General features: G+C 36.1%; 1 protein-coding gene across 7 annotated transcripts in view; it reads left to right on the top strand.

The window, feature by feature from the left end:
* Positions 1-14,231, top strand: part of Cplane1 (ciliogenesis and planar polarity effector complex subunit 1) — a 111,128-nt gene that overhangs the window by 6,282 nt on the left and 90,615 nt on the right. For all 7 annotated transcript variants that reach the window (XR_015442240.1, XR_015442239.1, XR_015442241.1 and 4 more), the window contains exons 3-12: positions 2,207-2,329; positions 4,185-4,317; positions 4,429-4,548; positions 5,193-5,425; positions 6,715-6,821; positions 8,149-8,305; positions 9,422-9,525; positions 10,420-10,602; positions 13,291-13,537; positions 14,057-14,212. Coding sequence is in view for 2 of the 7 variants with exons in the window: in XM_087189304.1 (XP_087045430.1) it covers positions 2,249-2,329; positions 4,185-4,317; positions 4,429-4,548; positions 5,193-5,425; positions 6,715-6,821; positions 8,149-8,305; positions 9,422-9,525; positions 10,420-10,602; positions 13,291-13,537; positions 14,057-14,212 (1,521 nt within the window). In the remaining 5 variants the exon portion in view is untranslated. The remainder of the gene's footprint in view (positions 1-2,206; positions 2,330-4,184; positions 4,318-4,428; positions 4,549-5,192; positions 5,426-6,714; positions 6,822-8,148; positions 8,306-9,421; positions 9,526-10,419; positions 10,603-13,290; positions 13,538-14,056; positions 14,213-14,231) is intronic.

The following is a 14,231-nucleotide window of genomic DNA, read 5'->3' as shown; positions in this document are numbered from 1 at the left end:
TTTTTATTATTGTAGCTTTGTAGTAGAACTTGAAATCTGGGATTGTGATGCCTCCTGCTTTGCTCTTTTTGCTCAGGATTACTTTTGCTATCCTGGATCTCTTTTTTTCCATGTGAATTTTAGGATTGCCTTCTCTATTTCTCTGAGGAATGCTATTGGTATTTTAATTGGGATTGGATTGAATCTGTATATCAATTTTGGAAGTATGGGCATTAATATAGGTTCTGTGTATTGAGGAAGAGGGGATATCTTTCCATTTTCTGATGTCCTCTTTGATATACTTTTCCAGAGTACTATAGTTTTTATTGTAGAGGTCTTTTACTTCCTTGGTTAGGTTAATTCCTAAGTATTTAATTTTTCTTGATGCTATAGTAGATAGTATTGTTTTTCTTGATGATTTCATTATTGGTATACAGGAATGCTAGTGATTTTTATCCCTGATACACTACTGAATTTGGTTATTCCAGGAGTCTCTTGGAATTTTGGGGGTCTTCTATGTAGAGGATCAAGTCATCTGCAAATAATGATAATTTTTTTTTTCTGGTACCGGAGACTGAACTCAGGACCTTGGGCTTGTGAGATGGTGCCACTGAGCTAAATCCCCAGCCCAGTGATAATATGACTTTCTTTCCTTGATGGTATTCTTTTTTATTGGTACCGAGGATCGAACTCGGGTCCTTGTGCTTGCGCAGCAGGTGGCGAAACCACTGAGCTAAATCCCCGGCCCTGGTATTCTTTTTTGGGGGTGGTTACCAGAGATCAAACTCAGGACCTTGCACTTGCCAGGCAGGCGCAGTGCCATTGAGCTAAATCTCTAGCCCTCCTTCATGATATTTATTTTGATCACTAGGTTAAATGGAGATCTGTATACCTGTATCCTATGTAATTGTCCCATTTTTAATCAAATGTTCTATTTATTCACTTATATGAATTCATTTTTCCTATTTTAATCCATTACTATAGTTTGTTTTATGTTCAGATTTTCCAGAGTTTGGTCAATGAGATTCCCTTTCAGAATGATTGTGTTTGATCCTGTTATTCCCAGAGTTCTCCCAATAATGGGCCATTCTTGTAAAGTTATTCTGCCTTCATCCTGCCTGGGCTCTGACTCCATATGCCCACTGTGGTGCCCACCTGAGAATCCTCCTCACTCGAGTTGGGCTCTCACAGATTGTTCTTGTTCTCTGCCACTATTGCCACCCCCAGCATGGGGCCTTGCAGGTAAATGTCTTTCACTCCTTGCTATCTCAGGGCTTGGCGGTTTCTTTCTTTTTTCGTTTTTTTTTTTTTGTTTTTTTTTTTCTGTTGTTTTGAGACAGGATCTTGTTACGTAGTTCAGGCTCACCTTGAGCTCACTGTGTTGCACAGGCTGGCCTGTAACTCGTGGCCATTCTCCTGCCTCAGCCTCCCAAGTGCTAAGATTACAGGCATGCACCACCATAACCAGCAAGGTTTTTTTCGTATTGGGGATTGAACTCAGGACCTTGCGCTTGCTAGGAAGGCATGGCGCCACTGAGCTAAATCCCTGACCCAGGGCTTGATTTGTTATATGAGCTAGTTTGGACTTTCTTACAGCTTGGTAGGCTCATAAGCTTGACTGTTTATGTGGTGACTGGGGCTTAATGAAGAGTAGGGTAAAACCTGCATTACCTTTCTGTGATTAAATGTTGGAAAATTCATAGCATCACTTCCATTACACTCTCTTGGTCAAAATAATTACAAAATCTGGCCCATTGTCGAGGAGGCAGAGACCATGGCACTCGGGAGAAGTATCACAGTCAGAGTAAGAGCATGTGAGATGGGCTATGCTGTTATGGCAATCTGCAAAATCCAGTCTGCCACACTGAGAAAGATAAATTACCTAGGGACTTTGTCATCAAGGTCCTTCCTAGTTCATGTGTATCTTCATTGTTTAAGAAGTAATGTGTAGGGGCCGGGGATTTAGCTCAGTGGTTCTGCCGCCTGCCTTGCAGGCACAAGGTCCCGAGTTCAATCCCTGGTACCAAAAAAAAGAAGTAATGTGTTAAGAACCCAAATACATTTTGCCTGGCAATTCAGGGTATGCGATACTAAATGCGTTGTCAACCCTTTACCTTAAAAAAGAGTTGACTTGAACTGTTGAAAAGTAATTATCAAACTATTAAAAATTCTAAATTAAGATGTGCGGTCAATATTATGGACTCTTTATTATTACTGTTATTTACAGCATCTTGATTTTGCTTAATTGGTCATTGGTATCTTAACAAGCATGGAGATAAAATTAGAAGTTTTGACATCAACAAGTATCAAGCAGAAAAAACCCTGGCCGAGAATTTCCTGGTTGGGACAGGTAAGTTTTTCCTTATTCATATAAAACCAATTTTATATGTATTAAGTATGTGTTTTTCTGTAGATGTAGGAATGGTCAATGAAATAAAACATCATCTTCATGAGGACCATCTGACCCCTGAACAGGTTTTTGCATGTGCTGCATTTGTACTATAATGAATAAATTAGCTTTCTAGAAAGTTAAGTAGTTTGAGTAGAAGGAAGTTTATACTTCCAGAAATTTTCTCCTTTATATTAAAAGTAGGTTGACTGAAATCCCAGCACTTGGGAGGCTGAAGCAGGAGAATGGCTGCAAGTTCCAAGCTAACTTGGGCTCCGTAAGGAGTTCAAGACCAGCTTGAACTACATAAGGAGACCCTGCTTCAAAAAAAAAAAAGTAGGCTGAGATGCCAAATAAGGGAAATGTTTAATCTCCTGAACTTCCCCTAACAAAACAGTCAAGCACAGTGTTTCCTTCTGTTGTGGGTAGGACAGAAGAGTTGGGCCATAAATTAATAATCCAGGAGCACCATTCATAATATATGTTATGGAATCCTCACCTTAGGAAAAGTGGGCAAGCCTAAAAAATTCTCTTAGACTTTTTTATTGAAGTAAAATGTCAAGTTTCTTGTGAGAAATTATACCACTAATTCACTTCCTTGGAACGCAGTTGCTTGAGTTTTAGGATGCACCAGAGTCATCTGGATGGGCTATTAAAACTGTCAGGTGGCTGGCTGGTCCTACCACCAAAGTTTCCAACTCAGCAGTCTCAGGGTGAGGCCAGGTAATTTACATTGCTAACAAGTTCTCGCGTGCTACTGCTTGCTCAGAGGTGCTTTGAAAACCACTGCACTAAAAAACACTTAATTCAAAACAGCTTACTTTTTGTAGTCAAAATAATAATTATTATTATTAGAGTCAAAGACTTATGAATCTCTGAAGCTTGCTCATATTCCTATTAAAATTAATCAGAGATTAAACCTCACTTAACCCATTTTGACTCACAGAACCAGAAGACACTCTTATAATGTGAAACCTCAAAGAAATTTAAATTTAAATACTACCTTACTTGACTGACTGATGGATGGATGGATGGATGGATGGATGGATGGATGGATGGATAGATTGATTGTAGTGCTGGAGATAGAACCTAGGAGCTTCCACATGCTGGCAAGGACTCTTATCACTGATCTATACCCTCAGGCCAAGAAGCATTTAAAAATAGAATGTAAAATCTTTAGGTTACTGTAAGGTATCAACCTTAATGGAGTTTTTTTCCACTAAGTTTATTGGTACATTTTAGGTATACAGTACAGTTACATTCATCATTGGGATCTTGTACTTTTACATAATGTATCTTGGGTTTTATTTTTTCCCCATTCCCCTGTCCTCCCTTCACTCCCTCCATCCCTCCCTATTTACAAAGATTTTGTTTCCATTTTTTTCTCTTCTCATACTTTTTTCTTTTCTCTACCCCTCTCACTTCCCCTACTCCTTTAGACCTTTTTTGCCTATTTTACATTATCAGTTATACATTTTGATTCTTGTTTACACTTTTAGTTTTTCACACCAGAGAAACTATTCGGTATTTACATGTGTGTCCTATTTATTTCACTTAAGAGTATGGCCTCAATGTGCATCTATTTAGCTATAAATGCCTCCAGTTTCTCATTCTTTATGGCTGAGTAGTATTCCATTTTATAAAAAAACCACATCTTTATCCAGTCTCCAGTTGATGGGCAATTGGGCTATCAACCTGAATGTTTATTTTATGGTTTGTGATACAAATTAAAATGTTTCTTAAATGTTATTTTGTTTTCCTTTCTTGGCAAGTATTTAGACAAGTCACTTAGACCTCTACATGTTTTGTCTCTTAGGAGAATGAAGCTGTTTTTCTTTTGGATGATAAATACATAAATGAAATTAATTTGCTATCAGGAAAAACAAAGAAGATACCGAGTCTGCAGCCTTTATTGAAGGATGTTTTTGTCCTGACAACATCCAGTAATGGTTAAGTAATACCGATATTTCCAAAAGTCTAGATTAACCGTATTTTTCATAGTTTAGAGTAGTATTAAGGGAAATTTTCAGTTAAGAATCGCATTTCATTTTTTAACACAGATGCCTGGCTGGCTGGGGTACTCACTACAGGGGACCTTTTCCTTTGGAACAAAGATCAAGATTGTGTGAAATCTATACAAGTAACTGAAAAGCCTAAGGATGTGATTAAACTTGCAGTAGGTGAGAATTTTTTATTTGTTTAAATTGGCTTAGGTAGGAGAAATAAAAGGAAAAGAGGATAAAACATTTTCCTTTTACTGTTTTGAAAATGTATCTCTGTGTGTGCATATGTATATCTGTATGCATTTATATTTGTGTATTTTTGTATGTTTTTGAATAGTTGGTGGTGTTTATCTGTGATACCTAGATTCCACTTGAAGAAGAAAAGTGGCATGCATAATATTTCTGTGATAAGAATGAGTTTTTAATGCTACATAAAGAGTACTTGTTGCTGTTCTTTTAAATATATTATTTGTGCCATGTATGTGTGTTTGTTATACTGAGGATTGAACACAGGGCCTCGTGTATGCTAGTAATGTGCTCTACTGGTGAGCTACAATCTTGACCCTTTTTATTTATTTTTTTTGAGACAAAGTCTTATTAAGTTGCCCAGGCTGGCCTTGAATTTCTGAACCTCTTACTTCAGCCTCTCAAGTAGCTTGGGTTATAGGTGTGCATCACCAAGCCTTTTTACTTCCTTTGGTTTGACTTGCTAAATGGTAACATTTGGGTTTTTCTATTGCTGGAATAAATTGTATACTTTGTTGGGAGAATTCAGATTTCAGAGGTTTAATTGGGTTTTTTGTTTTTTTGTTTTTAATTAGCAAGCTCTTCAAGAATACACTTGTATGTATCTGGAAACGGGAAGAGAGTTCTGCTTATAACACCCTCTGGATGTATATATCTTTGGGAATATCTGGAATTAAAGAATATCTTATCTTCTAAAAGCCCCCCTTTGGTGGGTCAGTGGTCCCAGATCATACCTGAAGAAGCAGTTCTTTTGCCTTCCCCTGAAGATAAAGAAGCTGTAGTGAATGCTATTTTTGTAAAAACTGAGGTAAAACCTAAATCAGATGGAATGTGGCAGGAGTTGAGATCTCAGACTCTAAGAACAGACCCTGCTTGGGAAGGTGGTAGAGAGCATAATGGCATAAGTCTCTGTCTCTAGTCATTGTTGATTGTCATAGTAGCTGTGAAAATATTGTATGGAAAAGATATTTGTACATTTCTTGAGTCACAGTTTAAAAATTACTTTTATTAACAGTGATTTGAGGGCCAGGGATTTAGCTCAATGGCACCGTGCCTGCCTTGCAAGCGCAAGGTCCTGAGTTTGATCCCTGGTACCAAAAAAAAAAAGTGATTTGAAGGTTGTAGTATAGCTCAGTGATATAGTACTTGCCTACCATGATCCACAGTGCCACAAAAAGAAAAAACACGTGGTTTGAAATTAGAGCTTCCTTTTTTCTAATTTAAAATATAACTTGTTTTTTAATTTAACAAGCTAGAATAGATATTAAATAAGCCATTTATCACAGATCCATTAAGTAAAAATAAAAAATTTAAAATAGCTGCTTAGTATTCTATATATGGACCAATCAATGTCTTTTATCTAATCCATTATTGTTAGAAATTGCATTTTGATGTTTTGTTGCTCCCCTCTCAGCTGCTGTAATATAAATAAGAGTATAAAAAAGGAAGATTAGCTATATATATGAATTTTTTCAGTTATAGCCACAAAAGTTTTTAATTTTTTTTGAGATACAGTATTTGTACATCTTTATGGAGCACATAATAATTTGATACATAGATACATTATGTAATAACCAAATCAGTGTAATAAGCATTATCGTCTCTTCAAACATCAATAATGTTTATGTGTTGGAAACTTTGTGCTCTTCTTTTCTACTTATTTTGAAATATATCATTGATTGTTTAAATCAGCAGTTACCTTATTGTGGCACAGAAAAACCGGAACTAATTTCTCTTGTCTAATTTTGTGTTGGTGCCCTCTATTGTACTTCCTAAGAGCAGAAACTGCAACCTGAGGGTTTGGGGTTGTAGCTCAGTGAGAATGTGCACTTTAGTGATAGAGCATACATGAGGCCTTGGGTTCTGTGTGCAGTGCCAAAGCCCCCATCTCAAATCTGCAACCAGATTCCCCTTGTGGGCACAGTTCTGGCTCAGAAAAAATTACTTAGTCTTAAGCTTGATGTTAAGAATAAAAATACCAGCAGGGTCCCAATATTTTTCATTTATTTTATTTATAATGAGAAATGTTTATATGTTTCTTATATCGAGTTATTTTCAAATTAATTTTATATTAAAGTACATTCAATTTATCTACAGTTATTTGGAGATTGCTGTTTGTGTTCATTTACTTTTTATTCTGGGGAATCCCTGAAGCTAACTTTTCTGGCAGTTCGATGGCACGAGAATGTATTTATACCTACAGGGTAAGGTATATCTTTCTTTCTCCTTATTTTCTGTCCCTTTTGAAATATTATTATCTTTTGGCCCATATATACTTAAGATCTGAGAATGTTAATATAAATTTCAATTTCTGAAGCTTCCTCCCACCTTTCATTTATAAAAGTTTAATCTAGAAAATTTGTTTTTGTTTTGTTTCCCTTCTTAGAAGTGAGAGCATGTAAAAGATAAAACAGACTATGGTTTTACCTGTCATCAGACTTAAAAATTAACTTTTTTTTTTTTTTTGGTACTGGGGATCAAACTTGGGTCCTTGGGCTTGAGCAGCAGGTGATGAAAAATCAACTATTTTTAAGAATAACTCAATTGAAATTTAAAGGGGGCATAACTGTTTGGATTTACTGTTGTACCTTATAAATGCTTAGTTTTAAAAAATTAAAATAATTTTTACTTTTAAAAGCTCAGTAAAATAGAAAAATACAGTAAAAGTATATAATGGCTAGGTAAGATTTAGTAAAATGATGTGATTAAGATTTTTTCATGCTTTTTACTTTCTGTAAAAATGTTTATATAAACATTAAGTAGGTATATTTGGGGGTTGCCATGGAACATGGCTCTGCTATAAAACTCTGGTATTGAGCTTGTTTTAACTGAATGACAGCTGCTCTTTGGTGCCCTGGTGGAACTTCTGAAAGGTCACTAAGAGGCCCCTTAGGATGTGTGCATTTGTAGGGTTTTAGGTGGACCCTTTAATATTTTGTAATGAACTGTATACAGTGGACCCTCTAGTTATGACTGACCTGACATACGAACAACTTGGGTTATGACTGGAATTTTAGTTTTAACTTATGACCAAAGTCTTGAGTTACAACCTGAATGATGGCCACTTGTGCTTCCAGATGGTCTCAGATACAGATTTAACCCTTAAAGAGTTCTGGAAGGCATATTACAGCATCCTTTCCTGTATGGGGTTAATTGAGAAATCCTAGGCTGAGATCTGCTTGCAAGAAAATATGGCCTAAAATTATACAGGAGAGAGACTTTGAAGGTTGTGTAGAGGACCCTGAGCCTTCAGTTGACCAACTTGAGTTACAGTCAGCCCTCAGAGCAAGTTGAGTTCATAAGTCAAGGGGTCCACTGTATCAGTTTCAAGGTCATTATATGAACTGGGCAAGGTAGCACACCTGTAATCCCAGCTACTTGGGAGGCTGAGGTAGGAGGATCACTTGAGGTCAGGAGTTGGAAGCCAGCATGAGCACAGATGGAGACCTCATCCTAAAAACAAATCCCCCCCACCCAAAACACCCAAAATAAATATACCTCCTGTTTTCAGTTATTTCATTTCTTTCTTAGGTCATTGCCGTACCATATTCATTGGGCACAACAAGACTGTCTTCTAAGTAGTCTAATTCCCAAATGTGAATCAGTAAAGTCAAGAGGAGCTCTAATGTCTTCCTTTTCAAGAGATGGCCTTACCTTGGCAGTGACTCTTAATCAGAAAGACCCAAAGGTTTGTAAATACAATCTGTCTTGAAAAGTAATCTATAAAAGAGGGATTTACTCTAGTTCTGAGATTTGTTTTCCTTCCTTGAAGAGTTTTTTTTTCCTTAATACTACGATATGTTCTCTAATTTGGTTCTTTCATTCTTTCTTCTTTTCTTTTGTGTTGGTATGGTGTTGGAGATTGAACCCAGAGCTTTGTGCACGCTAGGCAAGTGATTTACCACTTGAGTTATATCCCTACCCTAAGTTGTTTTCTTCTAATATCTTGCCATTGTGGATTGGTAAAGTTATTTAAATTAGCTGCCATAATTTTCAAAGGTGGACATTAGAAGTGAAAATATGATAAGGGAAAAAGAAAAAGGAGGATTAGAGCTTGAGCCTTAACTTGTTCTGGAAATCGTGGAAAGAAATACACGGAGACACAGAATTCAGGTAAAATAATAAAAGTTTTGCTTGCAAGCAGACGGAACCGCCAGAAACCTGTCTGGTCAGTGTCCAAGCTCTGTGTTCTTTGTTAGTCTCTTCTTTTATACCTTTGTTAGTCATTATCTCATCCCTAGTGGTCTTTGATGTGTAAATACCATTTCAGTTCCTATTTACAAGTCACAGACACAGGATAAACACATATACATTGTAAATTTACCCAGGCATTGCAACTTTGTTAGGTTATCTATAATGAAGTTACCGGTTAAAGAGTCATATAACCATCACCTTAAACAACAAGAATTACGGGAAAAGCAAATCTTAAAGGAATACATTACTTATTTTGCTTCTACAACTACCTTAATATTCAATCTACTAAGCTATCTGAAACTTTTCCCTATCAAACTGAAGTTAAGGTAGAGAAGAGTAAAGGGCTGCAGGGAGTCATTATTGTATTACTAGTTGGGAAAGACTCCCTAAGTAGCTTGCTTGCTTATTTATTTATTTATTTATTTATTTATTTATGGAACTAGGGATCGAACTCAAGACCTTGCACTTGCTAGGCAGGCATGGCACCACTGAGCTACATCCCCAGCCCCCTAAGTAGCTTATTTATAAGAGACCTCTAGTCTCCAGAGTTTTAAGTGATAAAGACAATAAAATAGTTTTAATGATTTTGTTATCTTTTTTTTTCTTTTAGGCAACTCAGGTATTATTTATAAACACAGTGAATTTTGTTATTCTCTGTGGTAGCCTTAAAGGATGTAGCAATAAAAATCCTGTAGTTCCAGCTACACTTATCAGGTATGAACTTGTATGTATTTCTAAATAGTATTGTATTTTTTTCCAATAGTAAAAGAAATATAAGGCTGTAATAACTCTATACATATCATTTAGAAGATGTAACTTACCTTCAGCATTTGTGTTTGATGATTCTAAAAGCAGCTTTATATTAGGAAAGCCTTAATACTTTAAGGAAAGCTTTAGTGAGTTAGCAGATATGCCTGTGTATATTCTCTTTCATTGTTTTCTGTGTCTTCTTTGGAGGAGTGGAATCGTGTAGGTAGAGCAATTTTCTGTGTAATAAGAAAGGCTGAAATTAAAAATCCTTTACTGGGAAGATCATCTTTACTCAGAGAGGCTGTGGTTTTTATGACCTATTAAATAGCTTGTGTCTTCTTTATGTAGTCAGGAGCACCATTGATAGTGATTTTAGATAGCTCATGAGCTATCAAGAGGACCCTATGTTGGATAATAGAGTACAGATTTCCTCTTGGAGTGCTGTATACTTCCCTGTCCTGTTCTCCAACTTGCCAGTTTTCTGGTCATCCAGCTCTTTTAATTTTCTTTCCTTCCCCAATAGTTCTTTTCCAAAAGTATCAGTGGTCTTATTCATTGGGCTGTTTCTTGTTAAGGGCTGCTTTTTATTCTCATGAAACATTATTATCACCAGGGAGTTAAGAAGTAACTGACAACTTTGTGAAGAGGCAGAGTGCTGCTCAGCAGGATTCTACTAAGCTCAGAAAGGCAACCATCAAAGCAAGCTCCTTTTTCTAGGAAGTCAAATTCATAAATGTGTGTGATAACTGTCTACTATCCACTCTTTCGCCCTCATTTTTTAAAATATCTCACCCCTGCTTGGACTAGCCCATTATAAGCATTGTCATTTCTAAATATATTGCCTTCTGCTCTTTCTAGGTCCTATTGGGTAGGTGACATCAGCTGGACTCACGATAATCTTTTTCTGGCTTGTGTATTAAAGCGTGGCTCCCTGGTTTTATTGACCTGCCAAGGCGAATTGCTAACATTAGTTACATTTGGATGCTCTATAGAATTTGGGCCAGCAGAATTTATTCCTCTTCATCCACTCATAACATATAGGTGAGACATTCAAATAGTTCAATTTGTTTCCAAAAGTTTTTCTCTTTTAATCTTATTTTACTATATGTTTTTAAAAATAATTTCATCTTTCAAATTGTCTTTTGTTTTCTTTAAGTCTGTCATCTCAATATATTTCTTATTTATAGTTTTCTTCTATTTCTTTTTGTGGCTTAATCCGGGTGAAATTTGCACTGTGACTATGTAAGTATAAGTTATTTAAATATTCAGTAGTACTAAAAATTTAAATTTTTGATATAAAAGATAATAAAAGTATAAAATGGCACTTATTGTTATGAAAGAATAGCACTTACATAAATTAATAAGTCAAAATTAACTTGACACACTGTCTTATCCACTTTTTTCCAAGGGGAAAAGTTGTTGGTAATAGAAGAGTTTAGAATTTAGTCATATTTTAATTTTTAACTGAATTGAGGTAGAAGTTTGGCTATGAAGTCAGACAAGATTCAAATTTTTTTTTTCTACTTATTAGTTCTGTACATTATTCTTTAAGCCTCTGTTTCTTCTCCTGTGAAAAGAGGGTGACAGTAATTGTCTTTTAGAGTTGAAGGAATGAAGATGATACATAATTTTAAATCACTAAGCACAGTTCTCATGTAAAATAAGTGCATCTGTGTGTCATTCTTGGTGTTAGTTGTGTTATATATACACACAACACATTTTTTTTTTGGTACTGAGGATCAAACTCGGGTCCTTGTGCTTGCGAGGCAAGTGGCAGAACCACCGAGCTAAATCCCTGGCCCTATACAACACATTTTTAAAGAAGAAAAATTGGAATAAACCTTTGAAATTAATCCATATACTGAAAAGAAACTGAGATATATTCTTACTGTTTGTTTTTTTTTTTTTCTTGGTACCAGGGATCAAACTCAGGACCTTGTGCTTGCAAAGCAGGCGCAGTGCCACTGAGCTAAATCCCCTGCCTCAGATATATTCTTGATTATGCATAGCCAAAAACTGTTACAGTACATAGTTTTCAGTGATAGATAATGTAAATGGAAAACTGTCATTTCCCATAGTGGAAGTATTTTTCTGTATTTCTTGTGGTCCATTTCACTTTCTCCACTTTGCCTTTAAAATTAATATTAAGGTCTTTCAAAATTTATTTTTCTAATTATAAAAATATTCTTTTTTAAAAAATCATTTTAAAACTAAATAGTGTAGAAAATGAAAGACTTGTACTCCTGTACCTCAGAGATAACAATTAACATTTTAGTGTATTATCCTCTAAATTTAAAAAATTTTATAGTAGCATTTTTTTTGGGGTACCGGGGATCAAACTCGGGTCCTTGTGCTTCCGGGGCAGGCAGCAGAACCACTGAGCTAAATCTCCAGCCCTGCAGTAGCATTTTTGTTTTTTGGTACCGGGAATCGAACTTGGGTTCTTGCGCTTGCAAGGCAAGTGAGCTAAATCCCCGGCCCCTGCAGTAGCATTTTTAATAATAGCAGTATTACTCTCCTTTTTTTTTTGGTACCGGGGATCGAACTCTGGACCTTGCATTTGCGAGGCAGGCGCCGGACTGCTGATTTAAATCCCTAGCCTTAGTCTCTTTTTTAATACAAGATAAATGATATGACAAATGCTGTTTACTATTTTGTTATTTTGATTTAACAGTATATCTTATATATCTTTCTCTTTTTTGGTACCAGAGATCAAACTCAGGACTTTGCACTTGCAAGGCAGGCGCAGTGCCACTGAGCTACATCCCTGGCCCAGCATTTTTATGTTAGATATTATCATTTAATGGTTGGAAAGATTCCTGTGGTGTAAAGATTCTATGATTAACCAATCACCTGTTATTAGCCCTTTAGCTAATTAAAAATATAGATGTTTGAACAGTTTCCTAATCAGAAACTATGATATAGTTTGATGATTTATCCCCCTTTATGTTTACAAAGCCTCAGACTTTAAATAAACAGTGATATTTAGTAATCAGAATCAGGTATACTAGCCAGGGATTTAGCTCAGTGGTGCCATGCCTGCCTCGCAAGCACAAGGTCCTGAGTTTGATCCCAGTACACACACAAAAAAATCAAGGATACTGTTATAACAGTAGGTATATACATTTATGTGGAAACTCATTCAAATTTAATTTTAAGATAATAAAATTTTACTCTCCATTATTCTGTCTAAACATCCTGCTCAGTTTCTTTCATTTCTTCTCTTTAATAACAAATGTACTCATTTATATTCCTGTAAGTATTTGGTAAGAAGGAAAATGACCTAATTTAACTCTTTTTAATAATAAAAATAAACTGCCTTAATTCTTTTCTGAAATGGGTTGTATATAAGTTAAAAACAGAGTATATGCCACAATTCAGGAAGAAATTTTAAAATATACAAATATTTGAAATCACTGTAATGTTTTCATGTCAGGTCCATGTATAGGTATGTATATATATATAGGTATATATATACATATATTTTATATATATTAAATATTTTTGTGTGTTTCATCCACTTGCTTTTTTTTTTTTATGGTATCAAGGATCAAACTCAGAACCTTGCACTTGCAAGGCAGGCGGCAGCACCACTAAGCTAAACCCCCGGCCCCCATCCACTTCCTTTCTCATCATTGTGTACCTTTTAGTTTTTCTTTGGAATAATATGATTATTTCCTTTAAGATCTTTCTGTTACTGATACTTGAATTTTAATGTTTGTTTGATAGACCACAGCAGTTTGCATTTCAAGATTCAAATAATTCTGTAGATTCATCAGCTTCTGATGACCCTATGAGACAGAGATTTTCTATAAAAGCACACTCTTGGTTACCCTACCTCATTATTTCTGATGGATACATGGTCACAACTCTTCGATTTCTTGATAACCTGTCTCCGTCGGTGCTCATGCGATCACTTCTACTTGATTCAACCCAGAGGCTTGAGAAAACCTACCAAAGTGTGATACTGTCTAAGGTATAGTGCTTTTTGGTATCATTGGTGAAAGTTGCTGTCTTAGTCACTTTCTCCTCCCTGAGACACAATACCCGACACCCACAACTTAAAGGAGAAGAGATTTATTTTGGATCACAGCTTATAGAGGTTTCAGTCCATAGTCTGCTGGCTCAAAGGCAGGACCACATGGCAGAGGCGCATCGCAGACAAAAAGTGCTCACATTGTGGTGAGGAAGCAGAGAGAGAGTAAAGGGAACAATAGAGAAGAGAGATGTTTCCTTCCATGCCACACCTTCAGTAACCTGCCTCTGCAGGCTAGGCCCCACCTCCTAACAGCAAGTCAGCTATGATGTCCCTGTGATTCAGTCACCTTCCAAAATCCCCACCTGTGATCATAGGAGACTTTAGAGGGACATCTACGTATAAACCCTAAGAGTTGCCTTTATATTTTTTTCAAAGTTGACTATGGAAGTTTTAATTGCTTGTGGTAGAATAACAGATAAAATTTTACTCTTGCAAATCTTTTGTCTTTATATCTAGCCAAAAGGAAAAGGGCTGAATTTGAGATCACTGGATTCCCTCAGGTCTAGTCTGTTAAAACACGGAGGAAATGAAAGTCCAGTGAGTTCCACTGTCCCCAAATTTTTGCAGGCAGAAGAAACAATGAAGTTAAATGAAGAAATAGCAGATTTTCAGGTATTACTAGCAGTGCTTT

This window comes from Heterocephalus glaber, unplaced genomic scaffold, assembly GCF_053883595.1.
Source record: "Heterocephalus glaber isolate CG9 unplaced genomic scaffold, H.glaber_assembly_v1.0 deba00001538, whole genome shotgun sequence".
In the NCBI taxonomy this organism is placed as follows: domain Eukaryota; kingdom Metazoa; phylum Chordata; class Mammalia; order Rodentia; family Bathyergidae; genus Heterocephalus; species Heterocephalus glaber.
The sequence above is the reverse complement of the archived record's forward strand: the minus strand, read 5'-3'. Positions and strand labels throughout refer to the sequence as shown.